This window comes from Hylobates moloch, unplaced genomic scaffold (assembly GCF_009828535.3).
Source record: "Hylobates moloch isolate HMO894 unplaced genomic scaffold, HMol_V3 SCAFFOLD_5, whole genome shotgun sequence".
NCBI classification, from domain to species: domain Eukaryota; kingdom Metazoa; phylum Chordata; class Mammalia; order Primates; family Hylobatidae; genus Hylobates; species Hylobates moloch.
In genome coordinates this window covers 33,432,302-33,458,103 of record NW_026652280.1, presented here as the reverse complement: position 1 = coordinate 33,458,103, position 25,802 = coordinate 33,432,302, and the positions used below count along the sequence as shown (strand labels likewise).

General features: G+C 42.3%; 1 protein-coding gene and 1 non-coding gene across 5 annotated transcripts; one reads left to right on the top strand and one right to left on the bottom strand.

Moving 5' to 3' along the window:
• Nucleotides 1–24,033, top strand: HAUS1 (HAUS augmin like complex subunit 1). Of its 4 annotated transcripts, XM_058438402.1 has the most exons (10): nt 1–113; nt 855–1,029; nt 13,239–13,374; nt 15,000–15,134; nt 17,579–17,702; nt 18,419–18,484; nt 19,948–20,019; nt 20,600–20,647; nt 23,255–23,339; nt 23,924–24,033. In XM_058438402.1, the coding sequence occupies exons 1-9, from the start codon at nt 84–86 to the stop codon at nt 23,303–23,305; spliced, it is 837 nt and encodes a 278-aa protein (XP_058294385.1). In that variant the 5' UTR covers nt 1–83; the 3' UTR covers nt 23,306–23,339; nt 23,924–24,033. The 4 variants fall into 4 exon arrangements, with proteins under 4 accessions (XP_058294385.1, XP_032008293.1, XP_032008292.1 ...); XM_032152402.2 differs by lacking the exon at nt 23,924–24,033 and having other exon boundaries at nt 13,239–13,311; nt 23,255–23,532; XM_032152401.2 differs by lacking the exon at nt 23,924–24,033 and having other exon boundaries at nt 23,255–23,531.
• Nucleotides 16,718–16,824, bottom strand: LOC116470005 (U6 spliceosomal RNA). Its single transcript, XR_004248448.1, has one exon. It is a non-coding gene; the product is annotated as a U6 spliceosomal RNA (small nuclear RNA).
• Nucleotides 24,034–25,802: the final 1,769 nt, after the last annotated feature.

Genomic DNA, 25,802 nt, shown 5'->3' with positions numbered 1-25,802 from the left:
AACGGCGTATGGGCGGGGCCTAGGGAGTGAGCGGGGCGCATCTCCCGCTAGGAGTTCCTAGTAAAGTGGCTGGAGCCGCAGCTATGGAGACGCAGGAGGAGAGAGAAACGCAGGTGCTGGGGCGGGAATGGGGATCGTTCGCCTCCTGGAAAACGCGTTTTTGACACCCCCGCACCGCCAGTGGGTCTCCTGTGCGCGCCACGTCTACTTTTCTCTCTCCTATTCCACACATCCGTCTTTTAGTGCCGCCGTCACTATCTGCAAACCCCCCGTGCTTAGACCCTCCTGAAGGCCTTTCCCTTCCTGCCCGGGCCTCCCCTTGTTTGGATCTGGCCCGGGAGAGGCGTTGAGCAGCCCGTGTCAACAGACTCTGGAATGGGACTTATGAAGCCAAACCCGCCTTCCGGTTCGCTGCTCAGCCCGGCTGCTTCCACATCTGAGCTGCTTCCGCGCCCTGCATCCCAACACTGGGAGCCTCCCCGCGCGGCGGGGCTTCTGGTGATCGAGGGACAATTGCTTTTTTCAGACCATGCACGGTCTAATAATGCGTTCGCATTATTATGGTCTATTAAGCTTTAGGGTTTTTCAAGCGAGGCAAATTGTTAGCCTGTACTGCTTTTGCAGATTTGGAAAAGAACGGATTGTTCTCTGGTAATTTTGTACGTTTCTTTGTGTACTTGCTCACTTTTTATTTCCTGATATCTAGTATCTCCCTAAAGACAAGTGAGGTTGTGAAGTAGGACTCCAAAATAGTCACAGAAAGCATTTAGTTTGCTTTTGATCACTTCTTTGTCATATTCTCATCGAGCCATCACAGTAAACAAAGCTTATAATATTTGTCTTTTAATGGTTAGGTTGCTGCGTGGTTAAAAAAAATATTTGGAGATCATCCCATTCCACAGTATGAGGTGAACCCACGGACCACAGAGATTTTACATCACCTTTCAGAACGCAACAGGATCCGGGACAGGGATGTCTACCTGGTAATAGAAGACTTGAAGCAGAAAGCAAGTGAATACGAGTCAGAAGGTGAGATTAAGTCCAGAGTTTTGAACGAGAATAAAGAGAGGTAACCAAATTTTATAACACTAAAGAATACAGGATTAATTTACTATAGACTACTTGTTTTGCTCCTTTATTTTTCCCAGATTTTCTTCCACTCTGTTATAGTAGTAACTTTCTTTTTTATTGTTTTATGTTTATATATACATGCATATGTATGTGTGTATATATATATATATATTTTAGACAATGTTGCTCTGTCGCCCAGGCTGGAGTGCAGTGGTGTGATCTCAGCTCACTGCAACCTCCATCTCCTGGGTTCAAGCGATTCTCATGCCTCAGCCTCCCAAGTAGCTGGGACTACAGGCCTGCATCACCACACCTGGCTAATTTTTGTGTTTTAGTAAAGACAGGGTTTCACCATATTGGCCAGGTTGGTCTCGAACTCCTGACTTCAGGTGATCCGCCTGCCTCAGCCTCCCAAAGTGGTAGGATTAGGGGCATGAGCCACCCTGCCTGGCCAGTAGTAATTCTCTAAACAATAAATGTTATTATACTAAATATCTTATTGGTACTCTGATAGCAAAACAGTGAGCCTTAAAAGAGTCTAAACTTGTTAGCCTGACACACAAGGTGCCTTGTGGTTTTTTACTTACCTATCTGTTTGGTCTGTTTCCAGTCTCCATGATTTAGTCATACGGACCTATCAGGACACCTGAGGTGGTGGCCATGAAATGTGAGACCTGGACAAAATTACTCTATGACTACATATCAGGAGATTGCATTAGAATTTTCTGCTGGGCATATATAGTTTGAAAAAGTGCATTCAAGGCTGGGCATGGTGGCTCATGCCTATAATCCCAGCACTTTGGGAGGCCAAGGCGGGCGGATCACGAGGTCAGGAGATCGAGACCATCCTGGCTAACACGGTGAAACCCCGTCTCTACTAAAAATACAAAAAATTAGCCGGGCGTGGTGGCAGGCGCCTGTAGTCCCAGCTACTCGGAAGTCTGAGGCCGGAGAATGGCGTGATCCCAGGAGGCGGAGCTTGCAGTGAGCCGAGACCGCACCACTGCACTCCAGCCTAGGCGACAGAGCAAGACTACGTCTCAAAAAAAAAATAAAAAAGAAAAAGTGCATTCAAGATGCCTATTGTTTTCATAATACAAACCACAAAAGTAAAGACTGACAAAAATCTTTTTAGATATGAGAATACACCAAAGAGAGGAAGTGAGGCCTGCATTTGCCCTATATTTAATCAGATGTATGGTATTTGTTACATATGATATTTTGAATATAGTGCAGTTTATTTCCAGTTTTCTTTTAAAAATTAATATACAGCAGGGCCAGGTGCAGTGGCTCACGCCTGTAATCCCAGCACTTTGGGAGGCCAAGGTGGGCGGATCACTTGAGGCCAGGAGTTTGAGACCAGCCTAGTCAAGATGGTAAAACTCCGTCTCTACTAAAAATACAAAAATTAGCCAGATGTGGTGGTATGTGCCTGTAATCCCAGCTACTTGGGAGGCTGAGGCAGGAGAAATGCTTGAACCTGGGAGGTGGAGGCTGAAGTGAGCAGATATCACACCACTGCACTCCAGTCTGGGCAACAGAGTGAGACTCTGTCTCAAAAAAAAATAAGAAATAAAAAAAATTAATTAAAAATTAACATATGGTAAAATTGACTTTTTTTTTTTTTTTTTTTTTTGAGACGGAGTCTTTCTCTGTCCCCCAGGCTGGAGTGCACTGGCGTGATCTCAGCTCACTGCAAGCTCCGCCTCCCGGGTTCACGCCATTCTCCTGCCTCAGCCTCCCGAGTAGCTGGGATTTACAGGCACCCGCCACCACGCCCGGCTAATTTTTTGTATTTTTAGTAGAGACGGGGTTTCACCGTGTTAGCCAGGATGGTCTCGATCTCCTGACCTCGTGATCCGCCCGCCTCGGCCTCCCAAAGTGCTGGGATTACAGCCTTGAGCCACCGCGCCCGGCCTGACTTTTTATTTTTGTGTACCATTTTAATACACTTAGAGTGTAGAACCACTCCCACAATCTGAAATCACACAATCAGTATGCAGAACAGTTCCATCACCCCAAAAACCTCCCCTGTGCCACTCCTTTATAGCCATATTCTCCCATATATGTGCTTTTAAAATTGTCTTATTTTTAAATGATTTTATTTTTGTAATTATTAAAATACAGTACAGAGAAAAGGACTTGGAGCCCAGAAAAATCTCATTTTATAAGAGCTTTCTTTTTTGTCTATCATATACTGTAACCAAAAATCTAAGGATTTCAAAGTAAAATTATTTATGTCTGTCCTTAAATACCTTTCAGGGTGATACATATTAAATAACAAATGTTCTAACGTATGCAAAATTTTAACACAATTTTTATGTTTAGGTATCTAGAAGAGCATTGTCACCATTGATATCTGATAACTGTATGCATCATTACTATTCTAAGTTTTTTCTTCTTTTATACAGTGAAAGTGTTGAGCAGAAAATGAAAAATATGTGGAACTTTATAGCAAGTGTACATTGATGTGTATTGGTAAAGAGTTTCAGGTTCCTCCATTTGCGATTCTAAAAACTGAGTAGTAATGCCATCTATAGCTCACTGGACTTGAATGACCTTTGAGTTAAAAATAATCCAAATCATTTTTTAGGTGCAGTTTTTTGTTTGTTTGTTTGTTTGAGACAGAGTCTCGCTGTCGCCCAGGCTGGAGTGCAGTGGCGCGATCTCGGCTCACTGCAGGCTCCGCCCCCCGGGGTTCATGCCATTCTCTTGCCTCAGCCTCCCGAGTAGCTGGGACTACAGGCGCCTGCCACCACGCCTGGCTAATTTTTTGTATTTTTAGTAGAGACGGGGTTTCACTGTGTTAGCCAGGATGGTCTTGATCTCCTGACCTTGTGATCCACCCGCCTCGGCCTCCTAAAGCGCTGGGATTACAGGCGTGAGCCACCGCGCCCGGCCTAGGTGCAGTTTTTATTTCTGCAAAGCACAGTTCTTTACAGCACACGAGATTGGAACATTTTGGAAATATTTGCAGGAATTGGGAAAGGACATAAAACTTTTAGATGAAGTTTTGTTGTTGTCGTTGTTGTTGTTTTTTATAGTGGAGAGACAGAGTCTTCCTATTTTACTCAGGCTGGTCTTGAACTCCTGGGTTCAAGTGATCCTCCCACCTCAGCCTACCAAGTAGCTGGGATTATAGGTGCACACCACGTGCCTGGCTGTATGAAGATTTTTAATCATGAGGAATATAAATGAAACTATTGAAACTATTCATTCTTCATGCCACCTGTTTGTCACTTGAGGAGGCAAATGAGAAGACATTGCCCTGGTTAGAACCTCCAATACAATGTTGGATAGAATTGGCAAGTGCAGACTCCTTGTCTTGTCCCTAATCCTAGACAAGAGAGAATCCAGTCTTCACCATTAAGTGTAATGTTAGCTGTGGGATTTTTGTAGACACCCTTTGTCAGGTTGAGGGAATTTACTTCTTTTTTTTTTTTTTTTTTTTTGGTAACAGAGTCTCACTCTGTTGCTAATTTTGTATTTTTACTAGAGACAGTGTTTCACCGTGTTGCTCAGGCTGGTCTTAAACTTCTGACCCTGCCTCAGCCTCCCAAAGTGCTGCGATTTATAGGCGTGAGCAGCCACTCCTGGCCCACTCTCATTTTTATTATTTCATTCCTTCGGCTTGCTTTAGGTTTAGTCTGCTCTTCTTTTTTCAGTGTCTTAAAATGGAAAGTTAGGCTATTGATTTGAGATCGTTCCTCTTTCTTAAAATAGGAATTTACAAGTATAAATTTCCCTCTACATACTGTTTGCAATGTATTTCATAAGTTTTGTTGCATTGTACCTTCATTTTCATTCATCTCAGAGTATTTTCTAATGTGTTTGATTTCATCTTTACCTGTTGGTTATTAGGAGTGTGTTGTTTAATTCCACTTTGTATTAGTCCGTTCTCAAACTGCTATAACGAACTACCTGAGACTGGGTATAAAGAAAAGAGGTTTAGTTGACTCACAGTTCCACATGGCTGAGGAGGCCTCAGGAAACTTACAATCATGGTTGAAGGTGAAGGGGAAGCAAGGCACGTCTTACTCACTATGCCAGAGCAGGAGAGAGAGACAGAGGGCACGAAGCTGGAAGTGCCACACTTTTAAACCATCAGATCTGGTGAGAACTCACTATCACGAGAACAGTAAGGGGGAAGTCCGCCCCCATGATCTAATCACCTTCCACCAGTCCCCTTCCCTACACGTGGGGATTACAATTCAACATGAGATTTAGGTGGGGACACGGAGCCAAACTATATCACACATATTTGTGAATTTCCTAAATTTCTTTCTGTTATGATTTCTCATTTCATTTCATTATGACCAGAGAATACCTTGCATTATTTTGATCCTTTTAAATGTATTGACATTTGTTTTATGGCCCAGCATAAAGCTGTTCTTTCCTGAAGAGTGTTCCATGTGCCCTTGAGAAGTATGTATATTCTCTTGTTGGGTGGAGTATTCTTTTTCTTTTCTTTTTTTTTTCCTCCCGAGACAGAGTCATGCTCTGTCGCCCAGGCTGGAGTGCTTTGGTGCGACCTCAGCTCACTGCAACCTCCGCCTCTCGGGTTCAAGCAATTCTCCTGACTCAGCCTCCTGAATAGCTAGGATTACAGGCGCATGCCACCACGCTCAGGTAATTTTTGTATTCCTAGTAGAGACGGGGTTTCACCATGTTGGCCACACTGGTCTCAAACTCCTGACCTCATGATCCATCCACCTCAGCCTCCCAAAGTGCTGGGATTGTAGGTGTGAGCCACCATGCCCTGCCTCAGTTGCTTTTTTAATCAGTTAAGGGAAGAAAGTAGAAAAAATATGCATGTATGCTCTCTTTGTAATTCCATAGTTACCATTACTTACAGTCTTTGTTTTTTCATGTGCATTCAGATTACCATTTGGGGCTATTTGATTTCAGCCTACAAAACTTCCCCTAGTTCTTGTAAGTTGAGTCTGCTAGCAACAGATTCTCTCAGTATTTTTCTATCTAGCAGACTTTATTTTGTCCTCTTTTTTTTTTTTTTTTGACACAGAGTCTTGCTCTATCACCCAGGCTGATGTGCAATGGCATGATCATAGCTCACTGCAGCCTCGAACTTCTGGGCTCAAGTGATCCCCCTGCCTCAGCCTCCCAAGTAGATAGGACTACAGGTGTGAATCACCATGCCCAGCTTATTTTTTAAAGTTTTGTTGTTGTTGTTGTTGTCATTGTTGTTGTTTTTAGATGGAGTTTCACTCTTGTTGCCCAGGCTGGAGTGCAATGGTGCAATCTCGGCTCACTGCAACCTCCACCTTCTGGGTTCAAGTGATTCTTCTGCCTCAGCTTCCCAGTAGCTGGGATTACAGGCGTGAGCCACCACACTTGGCTAATTTTGTATTTTTAGTAGAGGCAGGGTTTCATCATGTTGGCCAGGCTGGTCTTGAACTCCTAACCTCAGGTGATCCACCCATCTGACCTCTCAAAGTGCTGGGATTACAGGCGTGAGTCACCGACCTGGCCTTTCAAATTTTTTTGTAGAGGTAGGATCTTGCTATTTTGCCTAAGCTGTGCCTTCATTTTTTAAAGGTAGTTTTGCTAGGTGTAGGGTTCTTGGTTGAAGATTTTTTTCTGTTTGAGCACTTTGAATGTGTTATTTCACTGTCTTCTGGCCTACATTATTTCACCAAGAAGTCAGCATTAATCTGACTGGGGTTTCTTTGTAAGTAACAGGTAGTTTTTCTCTTGCTGCTTTCAAGATTTTCTTTTTTTTTTTTTTTTTTTTGAGATGGAGTTGCCCAGGCTGGAGTGCAGGGGCGCATTCTCAGCTCACTGCAACCTCTGCCTTCCGGGTTCAAGCGATTCTCCTGCCTCAGCCTCCTGGGTAGCGGGGACTACAGGTGCGGGCCACCACACCTGGCTAATTTTTTTGTATTTTTAGTAGAAACAGGGTTTCACCGTATTAGCCAGAATGGTCTTGATCTCCTGATCCGTCCACCTCGGCCTCTCAAAATGCTGGGATTACAAGCGTAAGCCAATGCACCCGGCCTCAAGATTTTCTTTTACTTCAGCATTTTTTACTCTGATATGTCTGTTTGTAGTTCTCTTTACATTTATTTTACTTGGATTTGTTGAGCTTCCTGAATGTGTATATTATTGCTTTTGAATGAGCATAGTAAATTTTCAGCATTGTTTCTTGTTATATTATTAATGTTATTATTTTTGAGACAGAGTCTCACTCTGTTGCCCAGGCTGGAGTACAGGAGCGTGATCTCGGCTCACTGCCACCTCTGCCTCCCCAGCTCAAGCAATTCTGTCTCAGCCTCCTGAGTAGCTGGGCTTATAGGCATATGTCACCACACCTGGTTAATTTTTGTATTTTTAGTAGAGATGGGGTTTCGCCATGTTGGCCAGGCTGGTTTTGAACTCCTGGCCTCAAGGGATCCTCCCACCTCAGCCTCCCAAAGTGCTAGGATTACAGGCGTGAGCCACAGCGCCCAGCCTAATTTTTGTATTTTTAATAGAGATAGGGTTTCACCATGTTGGCCAGGCTGGTCTTGAACCCCTGACCTCAAGTGATCTGTCTGCCTTGGCCTCCCAAAGTGCTGAGATTACAGGCATTAACCACTGCACCCAGCTAATTTCTTGTTATATTATTTTCACTTCTTTCTCTTTTCTCTCCTTCTGGTACTCCCATTATGCGTATGTTGGTATGCTTAATGGTGTTCCACATTTCTCTGTGGCTCTCTTCATTTTCTTTTCTTTTCTTTTTTTTTTTTTTTTTGAGATGGAGTCTTGCCCTGTTGCCCAGGCTGGAGTGCAATGGCACAATCTCAGCTCACTGAGCCTCCGCCTCCCAAGTTCAAGCTATTCTCCTGCCTCAGCCTCCTGAGTAGCTGGGATTAGAGGCACGTTTTGTACTTTATAGGACGGGATTCCCATGTTGGCCGGCTGGCTCGACTCTGACTTTGTGATCCCCACTTGTCCTCCAAATGTTGGATTACAGGTGTGAATACCACACCTGGCTTTCATTTTCTTTATTCTTTTTCTCTTGTTCTTTGGCTTCATATATATATATGTATTATTATATAAAAATATATATTATTTTATATATATATATATATATATATATATTTTTTTTTTTTTTGAGCAGGTCTCATCTGTTGCCAGGCTGGACATGGCAGAATCACTCACTGCATTCACCTCTGGTCCAAAATTTGTCCTCATCTCAATACTGGACTACAGGCAAATTTTGTATTTTTAGTAAAGATAGGGTTTCACCATATTGCCCAGGCTGGTCTCAAACTCCTGACCTCAAGTGATCTGCCTGCCTCTGCCTCCGAAAGTGCTGGGATTACAGGCGTGAGCCACCATGCCCAGCCCATAATATCTTTTGATCTATCTTCAAGTTCACTTATTCTTTCTTCTGCCGCTGCAAATCTAGTGTTAATTCTCTCTAGTGAATTTTTCAGTTCAGTTATTGCACTCTAGAATTCCCATTTAGTTCTTTTCTTACAATTTCTTTCTCTTCATTGATATTCTTTATTTGATGCAACATTGTCATCTTACCTCATGTTCCTTCTTTAATTTGGTTTCCTTTAATTCTGTGAACATGCGTATTATGGATATTTGAAGTTTTTCCTGATAAAGCCAACATCTGGTCATTCTCACAGGCAGCTTCTGTTGCTTGCTTTTTTCTATTACAGTTCCTTTCTTGTTCTTTGCATTCCTCTTTTTTGTTGTTGTTGCTGTTGCTGGAAACTGGACATTTCAGACATATTGTATACTTGCTAGGTACTAACCTTACTTCCTCCTGTTGTTGTTATTGGCTTACCTGTCTGATTGCTAGCTGGATTATTTTAATGAAGTCTGTTTATCTCCAACAGTGTTAAACTCCTGATGTTGCTCTTCAGGGAGACACATACTTGAGTATCCCCAAGATCACTCTGAGTTGACAGTGTTTGGGTCAAGCTGAGTTCCTCTCTTTCACTGAGCACACCTGACTGTAAAATTCCACTAATTGACAGCTGTTGTTTTCAACAATGCCCTGGGCATAAACTGCTCTACAAGCAATTCCAATCAAATTCTAGCTCCCTTAGAGGAATAGTTTCTGAGGTCAGTTAGATATTTGTTTTATCTTCTGGATGGCTCTCCTAGATGTCTTACTCACTACAAACTAACTGCCCTACAGTTTAGCCTCTATCTTGAATCTGCTCCCAAATTCTTTGACCACAACTTCTACTCTTTTTGAGATTGCCCTTAGGCTTGAACCTCTCTAAGCTCTGTTGCAAATGTAGTCAGTTCCTTTGGGAAGAGATGGAGAGCCATCTGTTTTATGACTTGCTTTTCCCGTGAGGCGAAATCTCTGAGCCCAGGCTCTGGAGTTGGGGTTGGAAGTAGGTAGGGAAAATGTCAAGTTTCTCACTGAGTGATATGCCAGCTATAGGAACTGCTTGGTAGAGAGGGAGTGTGGCAGCCTTAGGTCCTCTTGGCTTGCTTCTCCTGGTGTGGAACCACCACCTCACTAGCCAGAGCAAGGGCCATTGGGACTCCAGTATTCTCAGCTTGCCTTACTCAAGTAGCTTCCATTCCAAGAGCAGTGGCTAGCAGACCCACCTCTCAACCACATCCCTCCTGGGACTTGGATGCAGTAGCAGATAGCTAGTGGCAGGATGAAAAACACTAAAGTCTTGCTTCTCCCAGGAAGAAAGCCTTCTAGCTGGGAGCTGGGAGCAAAGAAAGCCCTATGTTGACTGCAGCAGTCTTGAGTGGAGTCTCCGCCTCAGCGAGCTGGAAGGGAGGAGGGAGGGAGGAGTCTTGGTTCAAATACCACAAATTCTCAGTGTCCTTACTGAGTTTTTATAGATTTTATTGAATAGTTGTTTCTTCATTTGCTGTGTACCGTTAGGACCATTTTTAGAGGCTTTAAATGGTTGGATTTGTTTTCTTTCTTCTAATTTTCACCAGTTTCACAGAAGAGCAGGTCAGCCCAACTCCCACACTATTATGCTGGAAGTTGATCTCCTGGTCAATTGAATTTTGACAAGGGTGTAACAAGACAATTCAACAGAGAAAACAATAGCCTTTTCAACAAAGGGACAACTGGATATCCACATGCTCAAGAATGAAGTTGAACTCAAACTCACACAAAATAGAAGAATTCTCTCAAAATGAATAAAGAGCCTAAAAAGGCCGGGCGCGGTGTAATCCCAGCACTTTGGGAGGCCGAGGTGGGTGGATCACCTGAGGTCAGGAGTTTGAGACCAGCTTCGCCAACATGGCGAAACCCCATCTCTACTAAAAATGCAAAAATTAGCCAGTCATGATGGCATGTCCCTGTAATCCCAGCTACTAGAGGGGCTGAGGCAGGAGGATCACTTGAACCTGGGAGGCAGAGGTTGCAGTGAGCCGAGATTGTGCCACTGCACTCCAGCCTGGGTGACAGAGCAAGACTCCGTCTCAAAAAAAAAAAAAAAAAAAAATTAGCCAGGGGCGGTGGTGCACGCCTGGAGTCCCAGCTACTTGGGAGGCTGAGGTGGGAGGATTGCTTGAGCCCGGGAAGCAGAAGTTGCAGTGAGCTAATATCGTGCCACTGCACTCCAGCTTGGGTGACAGAGTGAGACCCTGCCTCAAAAAAATAGCCTAAAAAACATGAGCTAAACCTAAAATGCATAGAAGGCAACAAAGGTATATACCCTTGTAACCTTGGATTTGGCATTGGTTTCTTGGATATGATGCCAAAAGCACAAGCAACAAAATAAAAAGTACATAAATTAGACATCATCAAAATGTAAAACTTTTGTTCTCAAAGGACACCATCAAGAATATGAAAAGACAGGCCGGTAGTCGTGGCTCACACCTATAATCTCAGCACTTTGGGAGGCTGAGGCAGGTGGATCACCTGAGTCTCGAGTTCAAGACCAGCCTGGCCAACCCTGTCTCTACTAAAAATACAAAAATTAGCTGGGTGTGGTGGCACATGCCTGTAATCCCATCTACTTGGGAGGCTGAGGCATGAGAATCACTTGAACCTGGGAGGCGGAGGTTGCAGTGAACCGAGATTGTGCCACTACACTCCAGCCTGAGCAACAGAGCAAGACTGTCTCAGAAAAAGAAAGGGAAGGGAAGGGGAGGGAAGGGGAGGGGAGGCAAGGGGAGGAAAGAAAGAAAGGGAAGAAAGGAAAGAAAGAATATGAAAAGAGACAGTCCTCAGAATGGGAGAAAATATTTGTAAATATATCCGATATGGGACTTGTATCTACAACATGTAAAGAACTCTTACAACTCAATAATAAAGGCTGGGCACAGTGGCTCACACCTGTAATCCCACCACTTTGGGAGGCTGAGGCGGACAGACTGCTTGAGCCCAGGAGTTTGAGGTCAGCCTAGGCAACATGACGAAACTACATCTCTAAAAAATTACGAAAATTAGCCAGGCATGGTGATGCACACCTGTAGTCTCAGCTACCTGGGAGGCTGAGGTGGGAGGATCACTTGAGCCCAGGAGGTGGAGGTTGCAGTGAGCCGAGATTGTGCCACTGTACTCCAGCCTGGGTGACAGAGTGAGACCCTGTCTCAAAAAAAAAAACAACAACAACAAAAAACAAAACCTCAATAATAAAAAGACAACCCAATTTTAAAATGGGCAAGGGGTATACATAGACATTTCTCCTACGAAGATACACAAATGGTCACAAAGCACGGCATCGTTAGTCATCAGAGAAATTCAAATCAAAACCATAGTGCTAGGCTGGGCACAGTGGCTCACGCCTGTAATCCCAACACTTTGGGAGGCCAAGGCAGGCAGATCGCTTGAGTCCAGGAGTTCAAGACCAGCCTGGGCAACATGACAAAACACCATCTCTACAAAAAAATACAAAAATTAGCCAGGTATAGTGGTCCACAGGTACCTGGGAGGCCAAGGTGGGAGGATCATCTGAGATCGTGCCACTGTTCTCCATCCTGGATGACAGAGTGAGACCCTGTCTCAAGAAAACAAACGAATACCACAGTGCTACTTCACACTCACTAGGATGGCTATAATCAAAAAGACATATTGCAACTGTTGGAGAAGATGTGGAAAATTGGAGCCTTCATCACTTCTAGTGGGAATGTAAAATCATACAATCACTTTGGAAAACAATCTGACAGTTCCTAAAATGTTTAAACATAGAGTTAACATATGACCAGCAATTCCACTTATACCCAAGAGAAATGAAAACATATGTTCATATCAAAACCTAACATTTACTGAATGAATGTTTTTAGCAGCATTTATAATAGCCAAAATGTGGAAACAACCCAAATGTCCATCAGTGGTTAAGTGGATAAATAAAATGTGATATGTCCATCTAATGGAATGTTATTCAGCCATAAAAAGGAATGAAGTACTGGTACATGCTGTGGCATGGATGAACTTTGAAACTATTGTGAGAGAAGCTAGTCACAAAGGACCACACATTTTATGATACCATTCATATGAAATGTCCCAAATAGGCAAATGAATAAAGACAGGAAGTGGTTGCTAGGGTTTCATGGGTTAGGAGATTAGGAAGTGATGACTAAGGGGGGCCGGACATGGTGGCTCACACCTGTAATCCTAGCACTTTGGGAGGCCAAGGCTGGTGGATCACCTGAGGTCAGCCTGGGCAACCCAGCGAGATCTGGTCTCTATAAGAAAAAATAAGCTGGGGGTGGTGGCTCACGCTTGTAATCCCAGCACTTTGGGAGGCTGAGGTGGGTGGATCACAAGGTCAGGAGTTCGAGACCAGCCTGGCCAACACGGTGAAACCCCATCTCTACTAAAAATACAAAAAAAATTAGCTGGGCATGGTGGTAGGCGCCTGTAATCCCAGTTACGCAGGAGGCTGAGGCAGGAGAATCACTTGAACCCAGGAGGCGGAGGTTGCAGTGAGCTGAGATTGCGCCACTGCACTCCAGCCTGGGCGACAGAGCGAGACTCCATTTCAAAAAGAAAAAAAAGGAAAAATAAAGTAATGACTAAGGGATGTAGAGTTTCTTTTTGGAGTGATGAAAATGTTTTTTCAGAATAGGTTGTACTGATGGGGATACAACTAAAAGCCACTGAATTACATACCTTAGGTGGGTGGATTATACAGTATGTGAATTATGTCTTGATAAAGCTGTTAAAAAGTTTTTAAAAAGCTAACAGTCACTATGGAACTCTTTCATGTTTTTAGCCAAGTATCTTCAAGACCTTCTCATGGAGAGTGTGAATTTTTCCCCGGCCAATCTCTCTAGCACTGGTTCCAGGTATCTGAATGCTTTGGTTGACAGTGCGGTAGCCCTTGAAACAAAGGATACCTCGCTAGCTAGGTAATTCTTATGACAGTTTTAATTTCTGCAATCATATCTGCTATAAGGTCTTAAAGACTTTTTGTTCTCAGCATAATTCTATATGAAAAATTGGCAATAAATACAAAGCACTAAATTTAGTTACTTCATGTCTTTGCCAGTGAGTATAATTAATTTGGATAAATTTGGTATTGGTTAATTTTTAGTGTTTCTTCTTCCAGGATTATGTTTATGAAGGGTGGTTCTCATGTATATTTGGAAAGGGGTTAGTATCACATTGTTCCCTGTTTATGGTAAGAGAGATAGTAGGCTAAATGATTTGGTTGAGCATAGTAAATTTTGGTTATGTCTACCTTTCTGTTAAGTAGGACAGGAATTTTCATTCTTTTTAACAGGCATTTTACTTATATAATAACATGATTCTTCTAACAACCTTTAGAGGAAACTGAGGGTCAGGAGGTGTGGGTTAAATAATTTCTCCGAGCTACTAATGGCAGAGCTGAGATTCAAAACCAGTCTTATAAAGTTCATATGACTACCACTTTTGGCCATATCTTAGCTAGGAGTACTAGTATATTTGTTTTTGTTTTTGTTTTTGAGACAGAGTCTCATTCTATCACCCAGGTTGGAGTGCAGTGGCATGATCTCGACTCACTACAACCTCCGCCTCCCGGGGTAAGGCGATTCTCCTACCTCAGCCTCCCGAATAGCTGGGATTACAGGCACCTGCCACCATGCCTGGCTAATTTTTTTGTATTTTTAGTAGAGACGGGGTTTCACCATGCTGGCCAGGCTGGTCTCAAACTCCTGACCTTGTGATCTACCCACCTCTGCCTCCCAAAGTGCTGGGATTACAGGCATGAGACACTGCGCCCGGTAGGACTATGAATATTAATACAACTTATCATCATCAGAGAACAACACAGCAGAACAGCTTACCTGTCAATTTAAAGGCAATTTATATATAAGCTCAAAGAGCAGTGTTTTAGGTAAAAGAACATGCCTACTCTATGGCAGCAGAAACCTAGACTTGAATTAAGAAAGTTCAGCAGATAACAAATACCAGTTTTATGTTAGTTGTATAAGCATTGGGGAAGCAGGGATGAATCATAATTTCTTGCCTTTTTTTTTTTTTTTTTTTTTTACAAATAATGTGTGTTTTAGAATTTTTTAAACTTTTTTTTATACTTACATACTATCATACAACTTAAAGTCACATTATGTTTTGTGCCTTCTTACTATATATAGCTCTGGTATAACTGGGGAAGCGAGATGAATACGATAGTAACTTCCTTAAAGAACAGTCTCTGCTTACAGTCAAATAAGGGAGATAGAAATGTAACTATAACATAGTGTGACAGCTGTAACAGTAAAAGTATGTACAAGGTATAGCTGGGTAGTACAGAGAAGGAGGTAGTTAATGCCAGGATGACAGGGACGCTCATCTGAGTTTTGAAGGAACAAATGGAACTTTGCCGAATAAGAAGGGCATTCCAGGCAATGGGAACAGTGTAAAAAAACGCATAAAGGTATGAACAGCATGGTTATATAAAAATCTACACGGCGATAAAGTCATTTTTAGCAATGAGGAGTAATTATAATTATTGCCCGTTAAGCCCATGTATGTGACCAGATTTTTCTTTCAGTTTTATCCCTGCAGTGAATGATTTGACCTCTGATCTCTTTCGTACCAAATCCAAAAGTGAAGAAATCAAGATTGAACTGGAAAAACTTGAAAAAAATCTAACTGCAACTTTAGTGTTAGAAAAATGTCTACAAGAGTAAGTAATTGAGTTCAAAGTGGTGACAATTGATAAATAAGGGAGTAATAGGACATTGTCAAATTTAGTTTTGGCAGTAGGTATGATTTTAAAAACATTAGGAAATGGGGTCCATAAAACATTTTTTTAAGTAGAATGATCAGTGGAGCTGGAGATGGTTGGATATAGACTTTTTCAGCTTTTTTTTTTTTTTTTTTTTTTTTTTGAGACGGAGTCTCGCTCTGTCACCCAGGCTGGAGTACAGTGGCACAATCTCAGCTCACTGCAACCTCCACCTCCTGGGTTCAAGCAATTCTCCTGCCTCAGCCTCCCAAGTAGCTAGGATTACAGGCATGAGCCACCATGCCCAGCTAATTTTGTATTTTTAGTAGAGACAGGGTTTCTGCATGTTGGTCAGGCTGGTCTCCAACTCCCGACCTCAGGTAATCCGCCCGCCTCGGCCTCCCAAAGTGCTGGGATTACAGGCGTGAGCCACCGCACCCGGCCTGACTTTTTCAGCTTTTACTTCATACAATTTTACTTCATACAATTTCTTACCTTATTTTTTTTTTCTTTTTGAGATGGAGTCTTGCTGTGACACCCAGGCTGGAGTGCAATGGTACAATCTTGGCTCACTGCAACCTCCACTTCCCGGGTTCAAGCAAGTCTCCTGCCTCAGCCTCCCCAGTAGCTGGGACTACAGGTGCACACCACCACGCCCAGCTGATTTTTGTGTTTTTAGTAGAGACAGGGTTTCACCATATTGGCCAGGCTGGTCTCGAACTCCTGACCTCAAGTGGTCCACCTGCCTTGGCTTCCCAAAATGCTGGGATTACAGGCATGAGCACCGCACCCAGCCTCTTGCCTTTTCTTAAAAACAAATTATGTGGATTTTAGAATTTTCAAAATGTATGTGATTTTTTTTATACTTGTAAACTACCATACAACTTAAAGTCACATTATGTTTTGTTGTACATTCTTGCTATAGCTATGGTGTCCCTCTTATGATACTTTAGGCCTTTTTTGGTTCCTTTTTGCCCCAGAGATTAGGGCCTATAGATCAGGAGTATATGTATATATGCACAAGTAATTTGGCGGTGTGTAAATTTATTCAACAAATATTGACTACATATGTGCAACGCACTGTCATGTCACGTTTATTTTTATTTATTTATTTACTTATTTTATTTATTTATTTTGTTGAGACAGAGTTTCTCTCTTGTCACCCAGTCTGGAGTGCAATGGCGCGATCTCAGCTCACTGCACCCTCCGCCTCCCAGGTTCAAGTGATTCTCCTGCCTCAGCCTTTTGAGTAGCTGGGATTACAGGCACCTGCCACTACACCCGGCTAATTTTTTTGTATTTTTAGCAGAGACGGGGTTTCATCATGTTGGCCAGGCTGGTCTCAAATTTCATGTCACATTTAGTACAGAGGTATTTAGGACCTCCTATTTCAAATTGGCTTCAGGATATGTTAAATTATTATTATTTTTTTTAAACAAAATTCACAGTTTATTTAGGTTGAAATAAACTATACAAAATTGACTTTCTTTGCCAAAAATAACAGCAATATTTTCCATATTATTTCTAGATAAGCCACAAAACAAAATATGGAATGCTTCACAAATTTACACATTTTCATTGCGTAGAGGCCACTCTAATTTTCTCTGTGTTGTTCTAATTTTAGTATATGAGCTGCCAAAGTGAGCACCAATTTTTTTTTTGAACGGCTGATTTACTTTCTTCAAGAATAATTGGCTTATATTAATTGTAAAATTGTTGTAAACCTGGGCAGCATCGTGAGACTGTCTCTACAAAAAAATTATTTATTTTTTTTTAATTTGAGATGGAGTCTTACTCTACCACCCACACTGGAGTGCAGTGATACAATCTCAGCTCATTGCAACCTCTGCCTCCCAGGTTCAAGTGATTCTCCTGCCTCAGCCTCCCGAGTAGTCAGGATTATAGGTGCATGCCACCATGCCTGGCTAATTTTTGTATTTTTAGTAAAGACAGGGTTTCACCATGTTGGCCAGGCTGGTCTCGAACTCCTGACCTCAGGTGATCTGCCCGCCTTGGCCTCCCAAAGTGCTGGGATTATAGGTGTAAGCCACTGTGCCTGGCCATCTACAAAAAATTTAAAAATTAGCCAGGCGTAATGGCATGTGTCTGTAGCCCTAGCTATTTGGGAGGCTGAGGTGGGAGGATCACTTGAGCCAAAGAGCTTGAGGCTGCAGTGATCACACACCACTGCATTCAAGCCTGGGTGACAGACCAAGACCTCATCTCTTACAAAAAAAAAAAAGAAAGGAAGAAAACCCAGAGTGCAACATAGAGGGGAAGATGACCTGGTTACCAGCTCTTAGCCAAGCCAGCATTGAATCCAAAAGTAGTAGAATTTCTATTGTACATTACTTTTACTAAGGAGAAGAAGAAGAAAATGTTTTTATTTTTGCTTTTTAAAGGGATATCAAGAAAGCAGAGTTGCATCTGTCTACAGAAAGGGCCAAAGTTGATAATCGTCGTCAGAACATGGACTTTCTAAAAGCAAAGTCAGAGGAATTCAGATTTGGAATCAAGGCTGCAGAGGTTTGTATGAAGGACTGAATATAGTTAGCTCTCTTCAGCCTTATTTTTTACCATCATCCTCACAGCTAGGCATTATTATTCCCTTTTTACAGATGAGAGGACTACAAAGAAGTTGGTAACTTGCCCAAGATTACATAGCTATTACAGTAAGCAGATCTAGATTCAAACTCAGGCATTCAGGCTCTAAAACTCAGGCCTTACACACTGCACCCATCTTGTCACAAATGCGTGAGTGTGGAAAGGATTTACATGTAACGTACAAATGCTTAGATACATGTACAGTTTTTCATTTATACTTGTAGCTCCTCTTTACTGTGTTATATGTTAAAAATATTTGATGAGCCGGGCGTGATGGCTCATGCCTGTAATCCCAGCACTTTGGGAGGCCAAGGTGGGCAGATCACAAGGTCAGGAGATCAAGACCATCCTGGCTAATACAGTGAAACGCCGTCTCTACTGAAAATACAAAAAATTAGCCAGGCGTGGTGGTGGGCGCCTGTAGTCCCAGCTACTCGGGAGGCTGAGGCAGGAGAATGGCGTGAACCCAGGAGGCGGAGTTTGCAGAGAGCCAAGATCGCGCCACTGCACTCCAGCCTGGGCGACAGAGCAAGACTCCGTCTCAAAAAAAAAAAAAAAAAGAAGAAAAAGAAAAATATTTGATGGTGGTCACTTTTGAAATAATTTTTTAACTGAACTCCTTTTTTTGGTAATTGTAGGAGCAACTTTCAGCCAGAGGCATGGATGCTTCTCTGTCTCATCAGTCCCTAGTAGCATTATCAGAGGTGAGTTTGTTTTAACCTAATTTAACTTTCTTTAAAATTTTACTCCATGGTCTGCTTTTTCATGTGTTTCTTTTTATTCGTCTTTTATTCACTGTGGACCTGATTTCTTTTCCTTTACCTTTGTACTTTATATTCACTGGTATTTATATCTTTTATTCCTTGTTTAGCTGTATATGCCCTCACATTTGCATGGTTTCCTTTTTATTATAAGTTAGAAACTCTGCTGGAGTCACTTATATATTATTGATGTATTTATTAAACAAATTTATTGAATGACCATGAGCTAATCATCTAGGTGCTCCCCTTTCTTCTCTTTCAGTAGACAGTAAAATGCAGGTCTCCAAACTCCTGTAGTTACCAAATGTAATTCTGGGATTTTAGGTTATATAAAGGTTTTACCTGTTTTGGTGGGAAGACAGAGAAATAGAGGGTTTTGTTTTATTATTCTTAACGTTTTTCATACTTCGTTCTTGGAATCTAATGTTGACAATTCATAAATATGTATTTGGGATTCTAGTTCTTCCTTTATATTTTTTTCCCCTTATTTTAATAAACAGAGATGGGGGTCTTGCTATGTTGCCCAAGCTGGTCTCAAACTCCTGGGCTCTAGTGATCCTCCCACTTTGGCCTCCCAAAGTGCTGGGGTTAGAAGTGTAAGCCACCACACCCAGCCTGCTTTATGTTTTGATTCCTCTTAATCACACTCTTTTCTATTCTTAGACAGCATACTTCAATCCTATTGTTAATAAATGGGAGTAAAGGCCAGGCATGGTGGCTCACACCTGTAATCCCAGTACTTTCGGAGGCAGAGGCAGGAAGATTACTTAAGCCCAAGAGTTTGAGACCAGCCTGGCCAAAATGGCGGAACCTCATCTCTACTAAAAATACAAAAATTAGCCGGGCATGATGGCACATGCCTGTAATCCCAGCTACTCAGGAGGCTGAGGCAGGAGAAAGGAGAATCACTTGAACCTGGGGGGGCGGAGGTTGCAGTGAGCCGAGATCGCGCCACTGCACTCCAGCCTGGGTGACAGAGCAAGACTCTATCTCAAAAAAAAAAAAAAAAAAAAAAAATTAGCCAGGCGTGGTGGTGCACGCCTGTGATCCCAGCTACCTGGGAGGCTGAGGTGGGAAGATTGGTCGAGCCCAGGAGTTTGAGGCCACCATAAGCCATGATTGTACCACTGCACTCCAGCCTGGGCAACACAGAGAGACTCCATCTCAAAAAAAAATTATAATAATAATAATTAAATAAGAATATAACTTTCCTATTTTAAGCATCTAACAGGTGTTGTTTCCATTTGGAGTGAGTTTGTCTGTCTATCTTTGAAGCTCTTTATTCGATAACGCTATTTAAAATATACTAATGTTAATGCTTTGTTGTGTTTTATTTCAGAAATGGGCAGTATTAGTTGCATTGTGAATGTTTCTATTACTCTGTGACTGTGTTCTTTTACCCTCAGAAACTGGCAAGATTAAAGCAACAGACTATACCTTTGAAGAAAAAATTGGAGTCCTATTTAGACTTAATGCCGGTAATAATTTTCGTGAATTAAAAAACAATTATTTCCTCCAACCTTCCCTAAGGGCACTATATGACCATGAAAATAGTGTGTTTAGGCCAGGCGCTGTGGCTCACGCCTATAATCCCAGCACTTTGGGAGGCCAAGGTGGGCGGATCATGAGGTCAGGAGTTCGAGACCAGCCTGACCAACATGGTGAAACCCCTGTCTCTACTAAAAATACAAAAATTAGCCGGGCATGGTGGTGGGCGCTTATAATCCCAGCTACTCAGGAGACAGGCAGGAGACTCGCTTGAACCCAGGAGGCAGAGGCTGCAGTGGGCTGAGATTGAGCCGCTGCACTCCAACCTGGGCAACAGAGTGAGACTCTGTCTCAAAAACAACAACAACAACAGCAACAACAACAAAAAACAAAGAAAATAATGTGTTGGTTTTTAAAGGTTTAAAGTCAGTGGTAAATTTCAGTGTTATATGTACATTGGGTATCCCTCTGGGAGGCTTTTTGCCTTTTGAAAAGGATCGTGGCATTATTTTTCTCCTTGAGTCTGAATTGAGGCAATATAACCTTTCCTTGTTTTATTTTTTTTTAAAGAATCCATCTCTTGCTCAAGTGAAAATTGAAGAAGCAAAGCGAGAACTAGTAAGTAGTTCCTGTAATTTTTTCAGATTTTTTTGAAAAGAAAATAAATGCTAATACAGCTAAAGTCCTCTTCATCCTTCTTTCCTTTCTCCTCAGTGATAAACTGCAGTCCTAAAGTTACTGTGTATCATTCTCCTGCATCTTTTGATACTTTTTTGGCTGTGTACCTGTGTATATATTTTTTCCATTAAGAAACATACAGGCCGGGTGCGGTGGCTCACGCCTATAATCCCAGCACTTTGGGAGGCTCAGGCGGGTGGATCATTTGAGGTCAGGAGATTGAGACCAGCCTGGCCAAAATGGTGAAACCCCATCTCTACTAAAAATAAAAAATTAGCTGGGCACGGTGGTAGGCGCCTATAGTCCCAGCTACTTGGGAGGCTGAGGCAGGACAATCGCTTGAACCTGGGAGGCGGAGGTTGCAGTGAGCCGAGATCGCGCCACTGCACTCTAGCCTGGGCGACAGAGTGAGACTCCATCTCAAAAAAAAAAAAAAAAAAGAAAAGAAAAAAAAGAGACATATAGTAGACGGGCACAGTGACTCACACCTGTAATCTCAGCACTTTGGGAGGCCAAGGCGGGCAGATCACCTGAGGTCAGGAGTTCAAGACCAGCCTTGCCAACATGGGGAAACCCCGTCTCTACTAAAAATACAAAAATAAGTCGGGCATGGTGATGCGTGCCTGTAATCTCAGCTACTCGGGAGGCTGAGGCAGGAGAATCACTTGAACCTGGGAGGTGGAGGTTGCAGTGAACTGAGATCACGCCACTGCACTCCAGCCTGGGGGACAGAGCAAGACTCCATCTCAAAAACAAAAAACAAAAAAACACATAGTAGTATTTTATGCCTTTTAAAATTTTGTGTGGATTTCCCTAGTGGGAAAAGGGGGATATATTGAGAGATATAGAATATTCTAGGCAAAAAGAATTTGCAAAGGCATATAAGCTGAAACATGGAGGACTTACTCAAGCTGTAGCAAGTGATAAAGTCCGGCTGCTTAGAAACCTGAAATGTAAGATAGAGTTGGAAAAGGTCAATTGATTTATGATGTAGAGGGCCTTAACATATAAAGAGTGTTGAACTTAGAGGATGTAGGGACCACAGAAAGCTGCTGTGTGTTTCCTTGTTTTTTAAGCTCAAGAGAAATATGATCAAAGCTATGGTTTTTTTTTTGTTGTTTTTTTTTTTTTGAGACAGAGTCTTGCTCTGTCCTCCAGACTAGAGTGCAGTGGCGTTATCTTAGCTCACTGCAACCTCCGCCTCCCAGGTTCAAGCGATTCTCATGCCTCGGCCTCCCGAGTAGCTGGGATTACAGGTGTGTACCACCATGCCTGGCTAATTTTTGCATTTTTATTTATTTATTTATTATTATTTTGAGACGGAGTCTTGCTGTGTTGCCCAGGCTGGATTGCAATGGCATGATCTCAGATCACTGCAACCTCCACCTCCCAGGTTCAAGTGATTCTCCTGTCTCAGCCTCCTGAGTAGCTGGAACTACAGGCACCTACCACCATGCCTGGCTAATTTTTATATTTTTAGTAGGATGGGGTTTTGCTATGTTGGCCAGGCTGGTCTTGAACTCTTGACCTCAGATGATCCACACACCTCGTGTCTCCCAAAGTGCTGGAGTTACAGGTGTGAGCCACCGTGCCGGCCAAATTTTTGTATGTTTTAGTAGACACTGGTTTTCACCACCTTGGCCAGCTGATCTCCAACTCCTGACCTCAAGTAATCCACCTGCTTTGGCCTTCCAAAGTGCTGGCATTACAGGCATGAGCCACTGTGCCTGGCCAAAGCTATACTTTTTGATCAGGTTAGTGCTTTAGGAAGATTATTCTGTAGCCAGTGTTTAGGGTAGATTGGGGGAGGGAGAAAGAAAATTGCAGAAACCAATTAGCTTATTTAGGCCAGATAAGAAGTAATGAGGACAGTGGCAATGAAAATGGAAAAGAGGCCGGGTGCAGTGGCTTACACCTGTAATCCCAGCACTTTGGGATGCCAAGGTGTGTGGATCAAAAGATCAAGAGTTCAAGACCAACCTGGCCGAGATGGTGAAACCCCATCTCTACTAAAAATACAAAAAAAAATTAGCCAGGCATAGTGGTGGGCGCCTGTAATCTCAGCTAGTCGGGAGGCTGAGGTAGAGAATTGCTTGAGCCCGGGAGGCAGAGGTTGCAGAGTGAGCCAAGATCGTCCCACTGTACTCCAGCCTGGGCGACAGAGTGAGACTGCATCTCAAAAAAAAAACAGAAAGGAAAAACGGAAAAGAGGTGATGTGAGTGACACTGTGGAAGCACATTGTTTTAGTAGCAAAGGCCAGAAAAATTTATTCATATGTCATTATAGATTTCTCTCTCTCTAAAGGCTTTTTTCCCTCCCTTCACATGTTTCTTAGAATCACTTAGGAGTCTGAGTGCTTTTGGGGGGAGGAGGGGAGATGTAAAAGCAAGGGACTATCTGAAAGCATATTTGATATTCATAACGGTATTTTTAAAATTTTTTGTTTTAGTGTTTCTTTTTTTGCTTCCCTTGTTTTAAATAACATTAAATAAAAGTTAGAGCATCTGTTTTATGTCCTTATTTATGGTCTTTCTTTCTTCCTGTAGGATAGCATTGAAGCTGAACTTACAAGAAGAGTAGACATGATGGAACTGTGACAAGAGCCAAATAAACATCTTTTTCCCTAACAAAGTAAATCGAATAGGACTTTACAGAGTTCTTTTTCCTCTTGGCATTTCCTAATAACAAAATTTTCTGTGTTCTTAGATTACAGAATATCATAATTGATAGAATATGGTTTCTTACTGTGTATTGCATTTTTGTGCCCAAATACATAGTTTTCATATTAAAAAGCCTTTTCTCTTACTTTGTTTCTGTGTGGTTGGTGGTTAAGAATCCTTCAGTAGCTCTACAAGGCAAATGTTACAACAGTTGTGCATGTATTCATTAGGTCAGCTAAAGTGAAAAGGAAAGGTTCCACAGCTCCAGTATGTTTCTCCCACTCTCTTCTTTCTCCAGGGGTTTGCTGTCATTCTTTTTGATCAGCTCACTGCCTGCCTCCAAATGTTAATATATGCAGCAATTTAGTTTATGAAAAAGATGACCTTTTAAATCTGTAGTAGAAAGACGGATAATTCAACACTGGTATTAGGTCCATACTTCACACCTTATGTCAGGATAATCCAAAGAATCAAAGATTTAAATATAAAAAATTTGAAAATAAAGGTACTAGAAGAAATTGAAGGGAAGTTTTAATGTTTTGGCTTCTTTTTAAGAGACAGGGTCTTGCTGTATTGCCCAGACTGGCCTCAAAATCCTGGACTCAAGCAATCCTCCCACCTCAGCCTGTTGAGTACCTGACACCACAGGTATGTGCCACTGCACTCAGTCTAATGTTTGATTTTTAAATAATTGTGAGTCAGAAATGTATGACCAGAACCCAGGTGCCGTAAATAAGTGCTTAAAATATTTAAATGTTTTGTTTTAAGACAGAGTCTTGCTCTGTCTCCCAGGCTGGAGTGCAATGGCATGATCTTGGCTCACTGCAGCTTCCACCTCCCAAGTTCAAGCGACTTTCATGCCTCAGCCTCTCAAATAGCTGGGACTACAGGCATGCACCACCACACCAGCTAATTTTTGTATTTTTAGTAGAGATGGGGTTTTACCATGTTGACCAGGCTGGTCTCGAACTCCCGACCTTAAGTGATCTGCTCGCCTTGGCCTCCCAGAGTGCTGGGATTACAGGCATGAGCCACCGCGCCTGGCCTATTTAAATATTTTGAAATAATAAAAATACCTGCATGGCAAAATCTATTGTAATTAAAATCAAAGGACATGGTAAATGTAGTACAGGAGGAGATTTTTCACTGTACCTTTTTGTGCCTTTTAAAGTTTTGTACCATGCAATTAAAAAACAATCAGCTTTAAAAAAATTATTTCAATGTCTTTAAAGCTTTTTTCTTCTTTCCTTTCCCTTGCTGTCAGCCAGAAAAAGACGTTTGTATTTTCTTTTGGAAACTGTCCATATCCTTTCACCATTTATGTATTAGCTTTTGGTCTTTTTGTTAACAATTTATAGAAGCTCCTTATGTATTAGCTAAGTTAATCTTTTGTGATTGGACTTGCAAATATTTTTCCAAGTTTGTCATTTGACTTAATTGCAGTGCTCTTCATAAGGCAATTTGATAGACTGATTGTGGAAATGACCACAATAATTCTTCTCATCTCTGTGCACTCACCCCTTTGTAATATGACTTGGCTCTTTCTCCCATCAAAGGAGAATCTATACTCCACCTGCTGTATCTGGCTTGGCCCTATGACTTGTTTTGGTCAATGAGACAACAGCAGACATGACAAAAGCAAAGGAATATAAACTATGCATTGGGGCTTGCTCTCTCTTACTTCCTTACTTCTCTTTGGAATTCCAAAACCACCATTTAAAGAAGCCTGGACAGGACCGTTGGAGAAGAAACTGTATGAACAGCCTGGCATGGTGGCTCATGCCTGTAATGCCAGCACTTTGGGAGGCCAAGGCAGGCCTATTATTTGAGGTCAGGAGTTCAAGACCAGCCTGGGCAACATGGTGAAACCCTGTCTCTACTAACAATGCAAAAATTAGCTGGGCGTGGTGGTGCACACATGTAGTCAAAGCTACTTGAAAGGCTGAGGCAGGAGAATCACCTGAACTCTGGAGGTGGAAGTTGCAGTGAGCTGAGATTGCACCACTTGGGCGATAGAGCAAGACTCTGTCTCAAAAAAAAAGAAACTACATGAAGCAGAGACAGTAATTCCAACTGAACCTTGCCCCCAACCCTTAAGACCAAACTGGCTGCAAATTGCTAGATATGTGAATGAGGTCTTCTTAGACTATTTAGTTCCAGTTGAGCCACCAGCAAACTACAGAGATCAACCAAGCAAGCCCAAGCCAGAAGCTCAACTGATTTGAAACATTAATTATATTTAAAAATTCCTATGCCAGGCACGATGGCTCACGCCTGTAATCCCAGCACTTTGGGAGGCCAAGGCAGGTGGATCACGAGGTCAGGAGTTCGAGACCAGCCTGGCCAACATAGTGAAACCCCAACTCTACTAAAAATACAAAAAAAAATAGCCAGGCATGGTGGCGGGTGTCTGTAATCCCAGCTACTCTGGAGG